We start from the raw sequence: 18,394 nt of genomic DNA on the forward strand, positions 1-18,394 counted from the left end.
TCCCCCGCAGCTCACACTTGACCCAATGATGGATGAGGAACGCAGGGTGGAGGCGTCCATGGACTCCGCGCTCCAAGGGGCCCCTGCTGCCCCCTCCGGCTGTGACTTACCCCCGGTGCCCCCGGGAAGGTGGGGCGTGGGATCCCCGGCAGCCCCAGCTTATTGTGGATGGCGGTGGCCGAGACGATCTGGGCGGACGACATGGCGGCCATGTGCTGCAGGGCCTTGTCCTTGGCGGTCTGATCCTTGGGGCGACAGGGACACAGACTTAGGACAGCACGCGTGGCTGGGCTAGCGGCAGCTCACACAGGCACAGCCACGAGCACGGGGACTGAAATACAGAGCCACAAAGGAGGCCGGAAAAGCAAACATGCACGGATAAATAAACACAGCCAGAGGCTAAAACACACTTAAGCTTCCAGAACTCACCACTGGTTTACTGAGAACACTCAGTAGCCAGGTTTAAAGAAAAATTTAAAAAAAAAAATTTTTTTTAAAAATGTGTTTTCCCTCCAAATCCATTTTTAAAAATGATGGGAAGCTGTGGAGAAGAGGGGACAATGTATTTCTTTTTTCCAGCTTCCAAAAAGGGAGATCTCTGCTGTGACCTCACACGCTCCAGGAAAGGAAACTCCAAGGCTCTGCTTTGCGGGGGACAGAGGGCAGGAGGGAAGCGGGGCTGCCACTTGGAGACAGGAGCGTCCAGAGCAGGGACCCTGTCCTGTGTGCTGGCTCAGTGGCTGCTGGAGTGGTGGGGGAGGGCCACACACACTGGGTGGCAGAGGCTCAGAAGCAGGGCGGGAGGGGGGGGGGGAGGGAGGCTGGGTGCAGGGGGCGGGAGGGAGGGGAGACGGCTATGCAGCATGCTGGCGGGGCACATGCGTCCTCAGACCTCCCCGCCGCAGCGCCAAGGCTGCTGGGTTCTTTCTCAAGCCAAAGGCATGGGTGATGCTACGGGGAAGTGGCTTCTCCTTTTCCTAAGTGGGTCTTTTCTAGAAAAGCCAAGGCTGATGACACAAAGCTAGCCAAAAAGTCTGCCAAGCACAGCTAAAGTACAAAAAAAAAAATATTCAATTTGGTGAAAATACTTACCATGCTTGTTACCTGGATACAATAATAAAAACGTGTTAAAAGGATTGCTTGGAAAAGCAGGGTTATATTTATTCTTTACGTTTAAAAATAGGTCAGGTACCCCAACAACACCTGGGTACAATGCCTGGTCAGGCGTGGGCGTTTCTTGTGATTGGCCCACCCAACAAGGAGCGGGTCCGGAGCAAGAAAAAAAAAACAACCCAACTCTTGGGAGCTGGCTCTGGGGCTCTCCTAAAGGAATAGGGACGTGGTCAGGCCCTCCAGGGTACAGGCAGGGCTGAGCCTGATGTGAGGAGAAGCCTCTCTCTTGGACCCAGCCCAAGCCCAGTCTCTATAAGAGATGTAGGGAGCAGGGGTGGGGAGCAGAAGAGGGGAGCAGGTGGGTGGGGTGGAGGGGATGGTGATATCCCAAGTGAGGGGCCCCTTGGGTCTGTGCCACAGAGGCTTCTAGTGCATGAAGGTAGAGGCCAAGGGAGGCTAAGACAAAGAATTCCAGGTGAGTTCCAGGCTGGCACCTTTATTTACTCAAAAGTAGTTAACAGGCATGCTGAGGTGTCAAAGAGGGGGAGTGAGGACACACAAAAGATTGTAAACCATGGTGCATAAGATAATTAAACAACAAAATCACAGCCTCCAAAATAGGGTTCCCCAGGAAAGAGCAACTAGGTGCTCTTCCCACCCCCACCATCACCACCCCCATTCTGTCTGTCTCCTCCGGACCAGAACGCTGATACCTTTTCTTGAGGGTGCAGTTGGGTGGTTGGGGCCTCACCTGGCCTTACTCCTGCCTCTCTGCTCAGGTATCCCTCCTGTGCCCACCAGGTGCAGGGCACGTGCCTTAAGCACTGTGCTATTTCTGGGCCCACTTCTCTTACCCTCAAGAACGAGCAGTACCCCTGGCTGAGCTTATTGATTTATTTGGTTTTTGGGTCACACCCAGCAGTGCTCAGGGCTTACTCCTGGCTCCGCTCAGGTTATCACTCCTGGCAGGCTCAGTGGACCGTTTGTGGTGCCAGAGATCAAATCTGGGTTGGCTGCATGCAAAGCAGGAACCCTGGAACTATTTCTCCACTGTACTATTTCTCCAGCACACCTGGCTGAGTTTAGTACACTTCCCCGGCTCAACTGAAAACAGAAGGAGCCTCACATGGTAGCTTTAGCGGATGTACAGGGGCCCTGTGAACATCTGGAAGGGAAGATGCTATGGCAAATGACACCCTGGGGTCCTGTGTGCCATGGGGAGCTGAGTGATGGAGGGATGCTTCCACATCTGCTGGGGTGGCATTAGCCTCATTCAGGTCCCACGTGCTAAATGCTCTAACTTAGGGTTCACTTCCCCAGTTAGCTGTTCCTTTCGTGGACTAATCAAATCATTTTAAATACTAAGAGTGCCAGAGTAAGGAAGGCAGGGGAGCATGGTAATACATTGGGTGTGTGCAAAGGACCCACGGCTAAACAGTCTAAGGCACACAGTGCCAGTCAAACCCCTACTGGCTGCCCTGTGGGGTCACCTGTCAGCTGCCCTGCCATGTTCCAAGGGGTAATCTTTGGATCATCAACAGAAACAGAAGTCCATTCAGACTGACTCCCTCTTTTATCAAGAGAACCTTGACATCAATATTTTCTCTTGGGACCAGTCACTTTGGTTTCCAGCCCCAAAGTCAACTGAACCCACCACAAGAATTCTAAACGTCTTCAAGGTGCTTGCTGAAACTCAACCCATGGCATGGGTCAGACCTTAGGTACCATCCCCAGAAGAGAACAAGCCTTACAACCTCACCAGGTTCCGGGCTAGGGACCTGGGAAAGGGCAGGCCAGAGCCCCTGCCCAGCTGGCTGATGTGAATTCTGAGGAACAACTCAAAACAGTGGAGTGCTTGGCTCTATCCCAGAAGCTCATCCAAGGGTCCCTCTTGTGCAGCCGAGGCTTATGTTTATGAAATGCTGGTGACAGACAATTCTGATTGCCCCCCCAAAAGAATGTGTTTGTGTTTGTGTGTGTGTGTGTGTGTGTGTGTGTGTGTGTGTGTGTGCGCACGTGCATGTGTGCACGTGCACGTGTTTGGGCAGAGAGACTCAGAAAGCTCAAGTACAGAGCCAGAGAGATAGTAGAGCAGGTAAGGCATTTGCCTGATTATCAGGTGACCTGGGTTTGATCCTTGGCATCCCATATGGTACCCCTAAGCACTGCCAGGAGTAACCCCTGAGCGTTCTGCTACCCTATCACTATCACCAAATAAAGAGAAAGCTAAAGTTCAGGTCAGAAAGAACAGAAGCCCCCTGTATCCAGAACTCACTCTTGCTCCATTAAGGTCACTTCTCTTTGCTGGGCTTACTGCAAAGTCTTCAATGTTAAAAAATGATTTAAAAAAAATAGGGGTCAGAGTGCTGGATGGAGTGCTGGTGGTTCTCCAAGGCCATAAGAACGGCCTGGTGGTGCTGGGAGAGTGAGGTGGTGTCAAGGATCAAACTCAGGACCTTTCATGTATGGGTGAGTGCTCTACCACTTGAACTATGATGTCCCAGGCTCTCAAAATTTTCTTTATTGAGCAGAAGTATCCGTCAACAAGGAGGCAGCATTATCTTTGCTGTCCTGGTGACCCTGTTTCAGAACTTAGTGTTTTCCCTTTGTTAAATAGAGAAACATTACTTAGTACTCAGACAGGTTCCCAAAAGAAAGAAGAGCAAATTAATTGCTCCAGAGCTACCAAAATGACCACTTAAAGGTCAGCCTGCCTGAGGTTAATGACTGTATTACCGTGGGCAAGTCACCTAATTCTCTTTGTCTACAAAGAAGGCTTTTTTCCTCCAAAGCCACTGGTATTTGCAGCAAGGTGTGCCAAGTTCCATTATAAGCAAATACCTCTCAACACATGTAGCCCAAAACCCACCAGTGAAAAGAGAGAAAGGTGTTAAAAAGTAGGACTGCCTGTCCTAATAGAAAGCCAAGTGTGGAGACGAAATTTTATCTCAAGTAGAGGTTCTTTTTGTACTTGACCTACCTATTGGAGAATAGACAATTTTCTGCAAATGGACTAAAATGTCTGTTCCAGTGATTTCCTATCTTTTGTAGTAGAGACACTCTGCCTACTCATTTAATTTTATAACAACTGCCCTTTATCTCTGCTATACATTTAAAAATTAAAAGGTGTGTATACATGTGTGTGTGTGTATGTAAAATTACCTATGTATATGTAAACCAGTAGATAATAAGCAATGCCAGGGAGATTTTGAAATCAGAACTGAGAGCCTGGCCATAGACCTACTTATCCTGAAAGGGGAGAATGAGGGGATGAAGGCTGTCTCGCTGAGCGATTTCAATGGAAGGGTCTCTGAATTGTCATTTGCTGCCCATAGAGAGATGCCTGGTTTTGAAAAAATGTTAACTCTGTCAGACCTGAGGAAATTGCTTCTCTGTGTCATTCTAGTCTGATATCCTCGACTTTTCAATTTTCTACTCTATTCTCACCACTCATCCTTAGACTAAAGGAGAATAGGGGAGGGGTGTGATAATCTATGGAATAACTGATACTTGAATAGGCCAGAAAGAGGACTCAAGGAGCTGGATTGCATGTCCTGCACGTAGGAACACCACTTTTGATCCCTGACCCCTCTTGGTCCCCTGAGCAACAGCAGAACAATGTCTGGGCACCATGCCAGGGGGAAGCACTTGTTAAGTGTGAACCCCCCCCCCAATATGTTAATAATAATAGCACTGTAGCACTGTCCTCCCCTTGTTCATTGATTTGCTCGAGCGGGCAACAGTAACGTCTCTATTGTGAGACTTGTGTTACTGTTTTTGGCATACTGAATATGGCACGGGTAGCTTGCCAGGCTCTGCCATGCGGGCGGGATACTCTTGGTAGCTTGCCAGGCTCTCTGAGAGGGACAGAAGAATCGAAGCTGAGTCGGCTGCATGCAAGGCAAATGCCCTACTCATATTAATTTTATTCAAGGTGTCCTCACACCAATATCTGAGATGCAGAAGAAACTTATGAAAGAGGGGCACCCTTTAATCTTGAAAAACTGTTAAATCAATACTGTGTTGAAGTCTGTGATGCTTTAAGCTCACAGGAAATACTCTGAGCATATTTTTGCATATTTGAGAGCAGGAGTGAACAAGAGAAATGTGAATGTGTGCTAGGGAAAAGGCAGGGGCGACTTCACCCTAACTCCTGATTACTCATTTTAGCTACTCGAAGATGATGAAGAAAATGACCACAAGAAAGTAAATATTGGGGGAGAGGAGTGGGGAAAGAAAAATAAATGCCTTCCCACACACACCTTTTAAAACTAAACCATAATTTAAGATCCATGACCTGGAATGTAGAAAACATTTTGGAGCAAGAGACATGGTCCATGGATTGGAGGGATATTCTAGGAGGTAAGACACTTGCCTTACAAGAGACTACACTGGTAACGTGACCCTGGTTCGAATCCCGGGTACCACATATAGTCCCTCAAGCACACCCCAGGGTCACTCCTGGGCACAGAACCAGGAACAGCCTCTGAGTACTGCAGGGTGTGACCCCCCCCAAACAAAAACAAACATGGGCCAAAGAGATACTATAGGGAGGGCATTCACTCCCATGCGGCTAACCTGAATTCTATCCTCGGCATCCATCATATATGATTTCCCTAGCCCCACTAAAAGAGATCGCTAAGCACTGTCGGGTGTGATCCCCAAAAGAAAACCCTACAAAAATGAAAAGAAATATGGACCAAAACCAGGGCAGGTGCAATAGGAGTGAGAACAATGGTGCTTGAGATGAGGTCCACAGAGCATTCTATCTAAGGGTGTATGTCGAGACCCACTTTACTGGCTTTACTGTCCCTTTTCCAGTCCACCACCCTGTAAAGACCTCACTCAGGATCCAACAGGCTGTACCATGAGTACACCATTCAGGCTGTACCATGAGTACACTATTCAGCCGGAAGCTGTGCAAACTGTTATTGCTACTAAGTAAACAGCTTTCATTTTTCATGAGGCAGAGCAAGGCTGATGCAACAATTCTGGGTTCCACCGCCTGCCTCCTCTTTCTGGTCAAAAAGCTTGCAGTGTTTGGAATATGTCTACACGTAAAATGCATGACAGAAGGCAGCCCTGTCACAAAGGCACATGGTCAGCGTGGTCTGCTCCTCAAATTCAGGGCCAGCTGATGAGCCAGTCTTTGGCTATTACGAGAGCCTTTTCTCCCACTCTCCTCTGCTTCCCAGGTTTTGATCATCTTGGAAAATCAATTCTTATCATGTTTAGGCATTAACCATAAACAAATTTGAAAGATAATATAAAAAAGTAACTTGTCTACATGTATTATAATATAGCTGCTATTTACAATAAGTTAATGAACAGCATACTAAGTCAATGTATTCCTGTTTATTTGGAAGGCATCATTTCAGAATTTTTTTTTTTTGGAGGGGGGAGCAAGGCACACCCAGTGGTACTCAGGACTTACTCCTGGCTCTGTACTTGGGGATCACTCCTGGTAGGAGTCAGCCCACAGAGGGTGTCCAGGATCAAACCTGGGCTGGTTGTGTGCCTTACCTGTTGAAGTATCTCTCTGGCCCCTCATTTCAGAATTTAAAGACAAGATGTCAACACATTTCCTGATGTAAGTTTACCGAGATACCAGGAAAATAAATAAGTAAAGTTTCTAAAGGCCATGTATTCAGAAGCCCTTAATCTACTAGGTAGTCAATGTTTTTCTACCTATATATTCCCATAGCCAATACTAAACAATATAGTGCAAGAGAAAGTAGACAACTTGCATGAAAAATCACTATTTTTAAAAGAAAAGACAAAATACAGAATACTTTACAAAAAGGAAATTTTGCAGATGCTGGTACTCATCTCGCACTAAGTGGAATTACATGACTTTTGTGATAATTAGTGATAGCCTCTGAGCAGATAAACATCATGAAACTCCATGATGGCTTTGGAGAAAGGATGAAAGGCACTTGAATTTTTCTAGCCATGATCTCTAATTTACTTTTTCTAAGAGAAAGCGGGACCAAATACGAAAGGGGCTCTTGCGGTCAGGGCACAGCTCATGCGAGGAGAGGAGGCACATTCGCGCTTCTCCTGACTCGCCAGCTAATGAGTAGCAATTAATTTCTCTCATTGTACTTCCAAATGCCAAAGACTCTATTCACATCAAAGAAAAAAATTTCAAGGTTTTTGTCATTGTTCCTTCTCAAAATGTATCGAGCTATATTTAGTATTTTATAATTGCCAATAGTGTTTCTTTTAATGCTGATGTGGGGCTTGGCACCATAAAGGAGAGCAGATGAGGATCCATGTGCTTTGTCAGGTACACCTGGTGACTCCTAGGTACACCAGGAAGCCTGGGACAAATGCAAGGACTGAAGGTTGGGGACAAGGCACCCTTTTGACCTAATCCCTCCGGAGAAGCCAGAGGAACACACATTGGCAGCAGGGTCAGGTTTAGCTCCCACACTCCTTTTCTATGTTTATTGAAACACAGAAACACCATGGTAAGATTTAGTTAAGGGAGAGTTTGCAAAATCGCCCAGGCCAGGGAAGAGGCCATCATTCTTTTTTTTCCTTTTTGGGTCACACCCAGCAATGCTCAGGGATTACTCCTGGCTCTGCACTCAGGAATTACTCCTGGCGGTGTTGGGGGACCATATGGGATGCCGGGCACCGAACCCAGGTAGGCTGTGTGCAAGGCAAATGCTCTACCAGCTGTACTACCGCTCCAGCCCCAGGCCATCACTCTTGACCTAGAGAGGAGGGAGCCGAGTATTGTGCAAAAAACCTGGACTTTGGTGCCAGTTGGGCTGCCTGGGATCAAATTCAGATGTGTGATGCAGGGCAAGCAATTTAGCCATTTGAGCCTCTGCAAATTCATTTATAAAGCAGGGCCTACCAACCACCTTCTGGTCTGCTCTGAGAACTGTCTATAAGCACTTAGCACCCTGCCAATAGCCTTGCCATTTGGTGGAGGTGCTGTCTCTGCAAGGGCCCTACCAGCCTCTGTCCTTCATGAGACTGGAATACTTAGGAGCCCAGGCCCTGATATAGAATCTTCAGAATCAATGTGACTCTCAGGCACTGTCTACACTGAAGGCTGCCTCCCAGGAGCATCTCTCCAGGAAGGGGTAAAAATGTAGGAGGGCTGGAGCGATAGCACAATGGGTAGGGCACTTGCCTTGCACACAGCTGATCCGGGTTCAATCCCTGGCATCCCATAAAGTTCCCTGAGCACTGCCCGCAGTAATTCCTGATTGTGAAGCCAGGAAAATAACCCCTGAGCACTGCTTCTGTTGTCCTTCAAAAGACATCCCAGACATGTCTTATTTCACTGAGAAAAGCAAATGTACTCTGCAAATGTCTCTAAGTTCTGCACTGTCAAACTCCAAGAGGACCTAATTCCATCACAACCTGGGAAGGGAAATGAATGAACTGCCTTCCATCTCAATTTTAACCTGACTACATTAAAAACAAGATAATGAAACTGTGCTTGAGGAGAGAAGGTACACACCATGAATGCAGAGCTCTAACTGGTGGGCATAGGATGCGCACTTGGCTTCGAGGGACTCATTTCTTGGTGATGTGAGGGTCATGTTTTTGAGCCCCCTCCCTCCAAAGGGACTGGAGAGAGTACAACGGGTAAGGTGCTTGCTTTGCACACAGCTTACCCAAGTTCAATAGCCTGCCCTCATATAGTCCTCTGAGCCTTCGAGGAGTGATCCCTCAGTGTTCAGCTGGCCAGTAGGCCCAGAACACAGCTGAATGTGGCCCCCAAACAAACAACAAACCAACAAACAAATCCTCCCCAAAGACTAGGGTAAGTCAGTAAACGCTGTGTTTCACGACCCAGATCACATGCCGAGGCCAAGTCACGGTGTTACTTCCTTTGTCTGGTATACTGCAGCAAACAGCCCCTTTACTGGAGACTGGGGCAAGGGGCCTGGGAATCCCCCCCACCCCCCGGGGATGGAAGTGTGTCTTCACTGTAGACAGGCCCATTCATGGATGGAATTACTGGCTGGACAACCAGGTTTCAGTAGTGTGAACTTAAGACATGCCCCAGTCAAGTTCTTGAACTCCTCAAGAGAATTAAATCAACCATTTGAACTTGAAGCTCTGTGCTTATGGGAAGGAATGGAAGATTGAAAGAATGGCCTATTCAGAAATCAAATCAGAAAGGCCATCAGGGTAAGCATGAAGAAGATGGCCCCAGGGAGCACACTTAGCTCATAAATTAGTCACCAACGACTGGACACAATCAGAGATGCGCAGGCCTCATTCTGCTCTGCTGGGATGAGGCAATATGAGCAAGGATAGGCTTTTCGTCAATACATGTCTGAGATCTGACACAGATATATCCACTGCTGAAGATGTATTCCAGCTGAGGTTAGAAGCCTGCACTTCCTCTTAGTCCTGTCTGGAGTCAGGCCCTCACCCGAACGCAGAAGAGGGTAGATGATATGCCACAGGGTAGGGGTGATCTGCAGAATTTGCTCATGGCTCAACACAAGAGTCTGAGGCCAGCAAATAAAGAAAAGCCTTTCTGTGGCTCAGGGACAGGGCCTGCATAATCTCTCAGGACACTTGGGCCGGCTCAGAGCAGAAACAGCATAGCAGGAACTGAGCCGGCAGGGCAAGACTGCCCCACGTATAATGCACGCTTGGCCATAAAGCCAAGGAAACTCCCTGGGACTTAGGAAACAGTCATGAATTTTGTTTGCCGTTGAGCAAAATAAGTCAAAATTACAGAATCCTTTTTCAAGTTGCACACCAGCCCTCACACAACACCTCCCAGTCTCCTCAGATAGGCTGCTGCCTCTGCCTGCTCAGATGGAGTGAGCAGAAAGGGAGAGATGGGAGCCAGTAAATGAAATGTGCTGGTGATGCCAGATCCCAAGAAGTCAACTTGGCATCCTCGGGATTCCTAAACATACCTGCCACCGACCTATGAGCTATGGTGGCTGTACCAAGTCATCTTCTACTTTGTAACTAGTATCTTCCTTCGTCTCAATGAGGGCCACTTAAAATCTACCTGATATGTAAGAGTCATGGATCTAAAGGATTTTGCCTGGATAAGGGGGCTCAAAAACATGGCCCTCACACCACCAAGAAATGCCTTTGAAGCCAAGTGCTCATCCTAAGCCCAGCAGTTCTAGCTCTGGCATGTCTCTTGGATATTAGAGCCGAGAAGACGGAAAGTCCCAATCCCATGCTGGTGCTTTGGCCACAAGTGCTTTGTATCTTCTGAACCCATCAGAGCAGATCCTGGAACACCCACTGTGGCTGCAGAGTCCTTCTCCTGCCCGTACCAGCCTCTGCTCCTGTGTCTTCATCACCTACCTCATCCCTGCACTTCAACCACACCCTAGATTTTTCTTGCCCCATGCATCTCTCCCTATGATCACAATGTGTTGGCTAAGTCTATCTTGACCAAGGAGTGCTCTGTACTGTAGAGAACAAGTCTCATGGTGAATACCAAATGGCTTTATTAGACAAAGAGCACAACATAGAAATTAATTTTCGATGGGGCAAAATGTCAGTTTCTACAGCATCTGGGTTTTTTTTTTGTTTTGTTTTTGCTTTTTGGGTCACACCCGCGATGCACAGGGGTTCCTCCTGGCTTTGCAGTCAGGAATTACTCCTGGAGGCTGGGGATCAAGCCCCCCGGGTCGACCGTGTGCAAGGTAAACACCCTACCCACTGTGCTGCCACTCCAGCCCCTACAGCATCTGGTTTTCTCCAGGAAATAAATGTTGAAGAGACACTGAGATGGGAAGGAGCTGGGAAGAAGAATGGAGAAAGGAAATTCAGAATAAGAAGGCGAATCTTTTGCTCTTTGATTTCTTCCTCTTAAAAATTTAAAGAAAATATGTCATAATGAAAACAACTGTTACTAGGTAGTACAAATATGGTGTTTAATATTCTTGGCACTTGTTCTCTTGTTATATTTTAAATATAACAAAAACACAAGCTTCACAGTAAATCTTGGCACATACCCTGAGTTAACAGCCATTCCTTGAGGAGAACCCAACCTTACTCAATAAACTAAACTGGGGCTTTAGGTTTGGGGACCAAACCAGGGCTACTCTCTATTCTGTGCTCGATGGCTGCTTCTAGCAGAGTTTGGGGGGGATTATGTGGTGCTGGGGGCTGAACCCAGGCCTCCCACTTGCAAAGCATGTACTCCAGTCACTGAACTATCGCTTCAGCCCATAAACTAAGGGGTTTCTGTTTGTTCATTTTATTTTTGGGCCACACCCAGTGGTGTTAGGAGTTACTCCTGGCTCTGTGCTCCACTGGTGGTGGTGTTCAGGGGACTATATTGGGTGTCAGGGGTCAAATCAGAGGTGGCTGCGTGCAAGGCTATTTTATCATTCCAGTCCCTAAACTAGGTATTTTAATATTGTAGCACTGTCTTCCCGCTGTTCATCGATTTGCTCAAGTGGACATCAGTAATGTTTCCATTGTGAGACTTGTTGTTACTGTTTTTGGCATATAGAATACGCCACGGGGAGCTTGCCAGGCTCTGCCATGCGGGCGAGATACTCTCAGTAGCTTGCTGGACTGTCCGCGAGGGACAGAAGAATAGAACATGGGTCAGCCATGTTTGTGCTAGCAAACGCCCTACCCGCTGTGCTATTGCTCCAGCCCAATTTTAATATTGCTATTGAAAATCTTTCTGAAAAGTTTTGGTACATATGCTTTCAATTTAATTATTATAACGTTTAAATATAATTGACTTTTTTTTTTTTAAAAGAAAGTGTGAAGCAGGCAGAGTAGCCCCGAGTAACGAGGCAGCCAGGGAGGAAAATAATTCTGGGGAGGGCTGTAGCCAGCCCGTCCCGACCATACTCTCCCCCAGACTCTGAGAGCAGCACCCTAAGTGAATCTTCCTGCAACTCCACTCTGCCTGCCTCCTAGCTGGCTGCTGAAACCAGTTATTTTTCCTGAAGCATAAAAGGGACCAACTCCGATGTGGCTCCCTGAACCCACAGAGGAGCCTCCTCCCAGGAAGAGGACCCAGGACAGAGTGGTTTGCCTGGTTCCTCAATCCACCCTCACCTCTTGGTAGCAATCTTGCTGCTTTTTCCTCCAGTTCCCATTTTGTTTTGTTTTGGAGGGAGGGGTGAACCAGTCCCAGTCGTGTATTCAGGGTTTACTCCTGACCCTGTGCTCAGGAATCACTCCCGGAGGAATTCAGGGGACCATGTATTGTCCTGGGGATTGGATTAAACTCTGATTGGACGCAAGTATGGCAAGGGTCCTGCCTGCTACTCTGCCCCCCTGCTCTGTTCTGATAAACCTCCTCGGTGAGGCTCTGGTAATGTTCACACACTGAGCACTCTTCTCATTCACTCAGAGGCTCCCGTTCTGCTTTGCGAAAATTCCTGCCGAAAAGCTCCCCTAGCTGGGGACAATCGGCTGGAAATATCGCATTTCCCCCAAAATATGGCCAAAAATAACAGAAAATTTGAGTGTTCTTCGAACAAGAGACTTTGCTTATTCAAGCCTCCGTGCCCGGCGTCTCACAAGCCCGGAACACAGTGGGCTCTCGATGGAGAGTTTGCTGGACTGAATTAAGTAATCCTTTCTGTTCAGATCTCTTTAGAGTTCAGATCTATGTGGAAATCTTAAGCTTTTAATAAAACAATTCTCCCTTTTACGAAAATTAAAATTAAAGTCCACCCATTTTGGGGTGACCGAGCTCATAAACAAGCACTTTGAGAACCACTGGTGTTTGCAGAAGCAGAAGGCTGGGTGACCTTTGGAACGACTCTAGCAGATGTTTAAGAGTGTGCTTTCATAGCGAGGATGACTCATTTGTGACTGTGACAAAACAATGAGAATTATTTTCTTTTTATTGGGGGGTGTGTGTGCCACAGACAGACGCAGAATCTTATACCTAAAGAGCGTGTGCCCTCTACCACTGAACTACACACCCAGCCTCCACCACCCTCTTCTTCAGTCTGTTGTTTTCTAAGAAATAAGGTAGAACAGGTGATAGGGCGGAGAATATTTCTGTGGGGGAGGAGCTAGGGAGGACCCTAGGATTCTGCATAGAAAGCACTCCAGCCCTTGAGGCCCCACCCACCCCTGCTGTGAGCCTTCAATGGCCACATAAGATGCCTGGCAAGAGTGGGTGGGGCATTTGGAGGGACAGTACAGCAGATAGGGTGTTCACCTTGCATGTGGTTGACCTGGGTTTAATCCTTGGCATCCCATATGGTCCCCTGAGCACCCCCAGAAGTAATTCCTGAGTGGAGAGGCAGGAGGAAGCCCTGAACATTACTGGGGGGTGTGGCTCAAAAAACTAAAAATAAAAAGAGTGGGTGGGGCAGCTGAGAAGCAGGCATTTCTCTCCTTTACCTCTGCCTGCAGCAGTGGGGTTTGTTGGCAAATACTAACCTGAGAGCCAGAAGACCCAGAATGCTAAGGCTTTAAGGGTGCTTCTGCTCAAGCCATTTCCACTCTTTTATTAAGAACCATGAAGGTTTCAAATAAGGATTGAATCCGAAACTTCAAGTCTGGGTGCTCTAAAACAAGACTGTAAAGTCTGCAAACAAAGCAGGCTGAGGCATCCTCCCACCCCGGGAAGTGGAGACAGCCATGGAGGCCAGAAGGCTGCTCAGGGAAGACGGTCCTTCTGGCAGGAGCCTGGGCTAGGAGCAAGTACATGTTGCCTCCAGCTTTTCGGGAGGGCAGGGAAAGGCACACTTGGCCTCAGTCTTTACTGGAGGGCCACAAGCCTCTGTTCACCCTGCAGGAAAGAAGTCCTTTGATTTCTGAGCACAGGAAGAAAGGGGAGGGTCCCGGGCTGAGGCAGTGCCTGCAAAGGGAGGGCGGAGATGGTTGGTGACCAACTGCCTCCCCAGGAACCTGCACATCTTCTCAGGCACGGTGGTGCCTCTTGTCAGCTCCACCACCATCCCCCCCAAAAGCTGTCCTTGCTGGTTCCTGGGATGTTGCAACTCTCTGTAGCAAGTTTATCTCCTTAGGTAGTGTGGGAGGTAGAGAAGACTCCTATCAGCTCGACCCCACTGTGAACTCTGTGAAGCTGCTCCTTCCCACCTCCCACAAACAAACTGGTCGCCTGTTTGTGAGAACCCAACTGGAGAGGGTTGACGGGGCAGGCAAACCCACTGTGCCCTGTCAGCCTCGCCACCCTGGGCCCTGGGTGCTTCCTGGCACTGGCTGGCAAGGAAAGTTTGGGATGAAAGGCCGGCAGGAGGTGAAGGCCATGACATGGCCTCAGGCAGGTGACTGCAATCTTGTTGTCCTTGAACTGTCCTGAAACACTTAGGACGGTGACTCAGAGGTTCTGCAGCACCTCCGACCACCACCCACCTGAGTTCCTTACGACCACACCCCACCCTCACAGCATGAGCCACAACGAAGACTCTAAGTTTAAAGTTCCCCTTACATAGAAATGTGGGTGATGGGTGAAGAGCTGGCAGCAAGACTGCACCCCTCTCCCAGGAAGCATGAGGGTCCGGAGGTTTTCTGAAGCACATAGTGAAGAGAAGCCCTCCAACTCCGACCCTCCTCCCCCATCTCCACGATAAGTGGCCTCCGAGAGAGTGGTGGCTCTGAGTTCAGGAAGGTGGGCATCCAGGCCCTGATCTCACCCTTCAGCAGGCCTGGTGGCTTTCAGCAAGTGAAACACCAGGGGCCCTGGGTGCCAAAATGTTCAGCCTTCGCAATTTTCACAGTGTACTGACTGCACATAGGAGAGAATCTAAGTGAGAGAACAGCCCAGAGGCTCTGCTCGCCCCTAGCTGCGGTCTTTCCCTTTCCGAGCCTGGCAGATGGGTGGCTCATTCCTGAGTCTTCCCCTCCTCACTCTTTGTGGGTTCTTTCTGCGAACACTTATCCAATGGGGACTTACATTTCACTGCCCAGTTTACACAGCCAGCTCTGTGAAGTGTAAGCTGGCTGTCAAGTGCTCACTGCCATGAGCGCCAGACTTAGGACACTCCATTGGTGTCGGCTGATAGGGGAAAGACAAAGGATTCCATTCCGTCCAAGAATAATGCAGGAGAAGGAAGGAGGGAAAGGAACGAGAAGATGGTCCTTAAAGCCCAAACTGTACCAGTTGTTAGGCCGCTGCCTCCTCCATGCCTATCCTAAAGGAGAGTAAGCCAAGGCGGAAGGGGGCTAGAAGGAGCAGGGAACTCTATCTCTTTTGGAGGAGGGGTTCTGAGCCCCAGCCCTCCCCCGCTCCCCACCCCTGGAAGTGCTGGGGGGGATCATGTGCCATGTGGTGCCAGGAGTCAAACCCAGGTTTTCCTCATGTAGAACATGCACACTGTGTCTCTGCGCCATCTCCATGGTCCAAATTTTTTTTTTCAAGAAAAGAAAAAAATAAAGCCAATGTTTGTTTGTGTGAGTGTGTACAAAGGACTGATGACATGGCTCCACTGATGAAGATTCCTGAAGTCACCACATGAGAAAAGAATGTTCTGTGCATCTCCCAGAGAGCCCTTCTGAAGGGGAGAGCATTATCCTTCACTTACGGGGAGAGACTCCGGTGGAGGGCCATGGACCCTCCTGTCCACAGGCACCATATGACAGTGCAGAAATAGAGCGGTTCATAACATTGGAAATACACATGTGATACCTGTCAGCTTCTTTGTACATCATTAATTCATTAGCTCAGAGAAACTAGAAACAGAGTCAGGATTTGAGCAAACAACGGGGTAGTTATATCCACATAGAGAGAACTGCACCTTTGGTTAAAAAGCAGGATCTATAAAGTTATCTTAGTCTTCCAACTGCTCAGCCAGTGCAGCTAAAAGCCAGCCACCATCAGCCACACGTGCGAGCGAGCCAGCATGCTGCCCACTGCAGAGGGCGCCCAGATGCTCCTGCCTGCCCCTACGCGATTCCACAGCCAGCCTGGTCTGCATCAAAATAAAAAAGTTAGAGCACTGTGGGAAGCATCCCCGGGCTCACCACTTGAGCTGTGGAATCGCACTTTTGTCCTTGGAAAGAAAAACACAAATTTACTCATGTATGGGGGGCAGTGAAATCATTTTTTTAAAAAGCAATGGAAAAGGAAACAGTAAGGACTACAGATTCATTTTTATTATAAAGTAAATTCCTCAGTGAACTAGTGTCTTCGCATTTCTAAAATAAGGCGTGGGGGTGTCCATGTGTTTTACTGCAAATTTTGAAAGGGGCAAAGAGTAGAAGGCACTTACATTTAAAAATCTGTCCATGCCTCCATATTTGCTAGAAATATATTGTAAGAGACTGGAACATGAAGTGCAGGGAAAAGAAATGAAACTTAAGGATATATGGAATTGCAAACATTTGCAAGACTTTCCCCATTTCTAATATTTGTCCTTTTTTTAAGGTCCATTACCTAATAGTTCTCATAAGTATTCTTAAAACTACATGAAAAAACACAGCTTAAAATAATTTCTAAATATTCTTCAAAAAGTAATTTCTTGATGACTAACACGGGAGTGATTATTTTTTGGTATTTTTACACCAATTTTGCATGCTTGGACTTTTTTTTTTTAAATCATGTTTTTTTGTGCCGAAAAGTTATCAAGACCAGCTCTCTGCTGCTGCGTTTGCATTGTTATTAGGAACACACATACACACCACATACACACACACACACACACACCACACACACACCACACACACACACACACACACACACACACACATACACACACACACTCTGAGCTTAATGTGAGGCTAGTACAGAAACAGAGAGATTAGACACAAAGAAATGTAAACAGCTCTCACATGCAAGGAAACTAGGTTACGAGAATCCCAGCACCAGGCTTTCACCAGTCACCATGGAAAACAGGAAGTCAGATGCATAGCAACCACAAGCCAAAAAGCAGGAAAGCGCATACCTTTAGCTTGGAATGAAAATCACGAGATTTCCTTCTGGCAAGAACCTGAATGTGACTAGACACCTGCAGGGTAGGGGAAGGGAGGAAAACAAAGGAAAAGCCTGTAACCATGGAGATGAAAAGCCCCCTACAACTGGGCAAGCCAGACGTACCTTAATGGCGGCTTGAATTTCTCGAACTTTCTTTCTTGCTAAGACCTGTATATGACTAGACACCTACATTGTTCGGGTTTATGAAGGGAAACAAAACAAAACAAAACAAAACAAAAAAAGGAAATCAAATATAAAATTGCTACTCCTTGGGAGGGTTTGGGGGGCAGGGGGGTGGGGGTGGGGGGAGGTTATTTGCATCTCAACAAAGCTCTGCAGTTAGGAATACACAGTCCCAGCCAGACCAAGCCCCCAGCGCTGCTCTAAGCTTTCAGACTGGGTCACCAGTGCAGTGACTGGATTCTGGAGGAAAGTTCAGGCTACTCTCACATCTGTCAACGGAAGAAACCAGGGGCACGGGATGAGAAAGGGGAACGTGGGTGGTTTACTTTATAAAATTTAAAAGGTGGGGGGAGATAAACAAAAAAATTCATCTCTTCTCGGTCTCAGGAGGGAAAATCTCCCGCTCCCCCCACCCCCAATTTAGAAGAGACGCCATAAATTAGCACATTCTGCAGCATCAAAAAGCTGAAGCTGTTGGTTGTATTCTGATCTCATTAAGAGCTCTGGATTCTGTAGCAAATGTTAAAATAATACTGACATGTAAATTAGATCTCAAAGAGAAATGGAAAGACCCAGTTAGCAGAGCGGGATTTCTCCCCCTCTTATAAATATCATTAATCCTTCCACTCTTTTGGGTATTGACTGGGTGCCAAGTAGATTTGCATATTATTACAAAGCAAAAAGTGTGAATACAGCCAGCCAGCCATCCTGTTAAAAATCTGGGTTGAAAACCATGCGGGTTTGCTGAACAGCACATTCACATTGGAGAGGTATCAGCAAAGGCTGCCTGAAACAGCCCCGGGATGCCTGGGTGTGGAAAGCACGCCAAAACCCGCTTCTAAAACAAATGATTCTACTGGGCAAACAAATTTGCATCTCTTTCAGTGGGGCTTGGTTAAATTTAGAAGCATCCCCCAGTGAAGGGGTCGGGCACATGACCAGAACTCATAGGCAACCCCCCACACACAGCCGGGTTGACTTTCTGTGCACTGGGAATCAGATCTCTCTTCTTTCCGAAATTTAGAAACCTCCATTCAGAAGTTCAGCGACACTGCCTGCAAGGCAAGGACTTCACTTCCAGCACTCTAGCCGCTCTATGAGCAGAATCCAAGAGAGCTTACATTCTCTCCTTTTTGCTCTTGCATTCATTTCCATTCCTTTTTCAATTGGTTGTTTTGCAATTTTTTTTTCTTAAAAGTACAGAGTAGCAGGAACTCCCCCCAA

The 18,394-nt window shown here is 47.6% G+C and overlaps 1 protein-coding gene across 4 annotated transcripts in view; it reads right to left on the minus strand.

Annotated features, from left to right (window-relative positions):
- Nucleotides 1-18,394, minus strand: part of TEAD1 (TEA domain transcription factor 1) — a 282,584-nt gene that overhangs the window by 53,599 nt on the left and 210,591 nt on the right. For 3 of the 4 annotated variants that reach the window (XM_056115974.1, XM_056115976.1, XM_056115975.1), the window contains 2 exons: nt 16,959-17,021; nt 111-245 (listed from right to left, as the gene is read on the minus strand). In XM_056115974.1, the coding sequence (XP_055971949.1) occupies nt 111-245; nt 16,959-17,021 (198 nt within the window). Of the gene's footprint in view, nt 1-110; nt 246-16,958; nt 17,022-17,110; nt 17,174-18,394 lie in introns of all 4 variants that reach the window. The other variant, XM_056115973.1, reaches the window with a different exon arrangement.

The sequence above is a fragment of the Sorex fumeus genome, unplaced genomic scaffold (genome assembly GCF_029834395.1).
Source record: "Sorex fumeus unplaced genomic scaffold, SorFum_2.1 ptg000030l, whole genome shotgun sequence".
In the NCBI taxonomy this organism is placed as follows: domain Eukaryota; kingdom Metazoa; phylum Chordata; class Mammalia; order Eulipotyphla; family Soricidae; genus Sorex; species Sorex fumeus.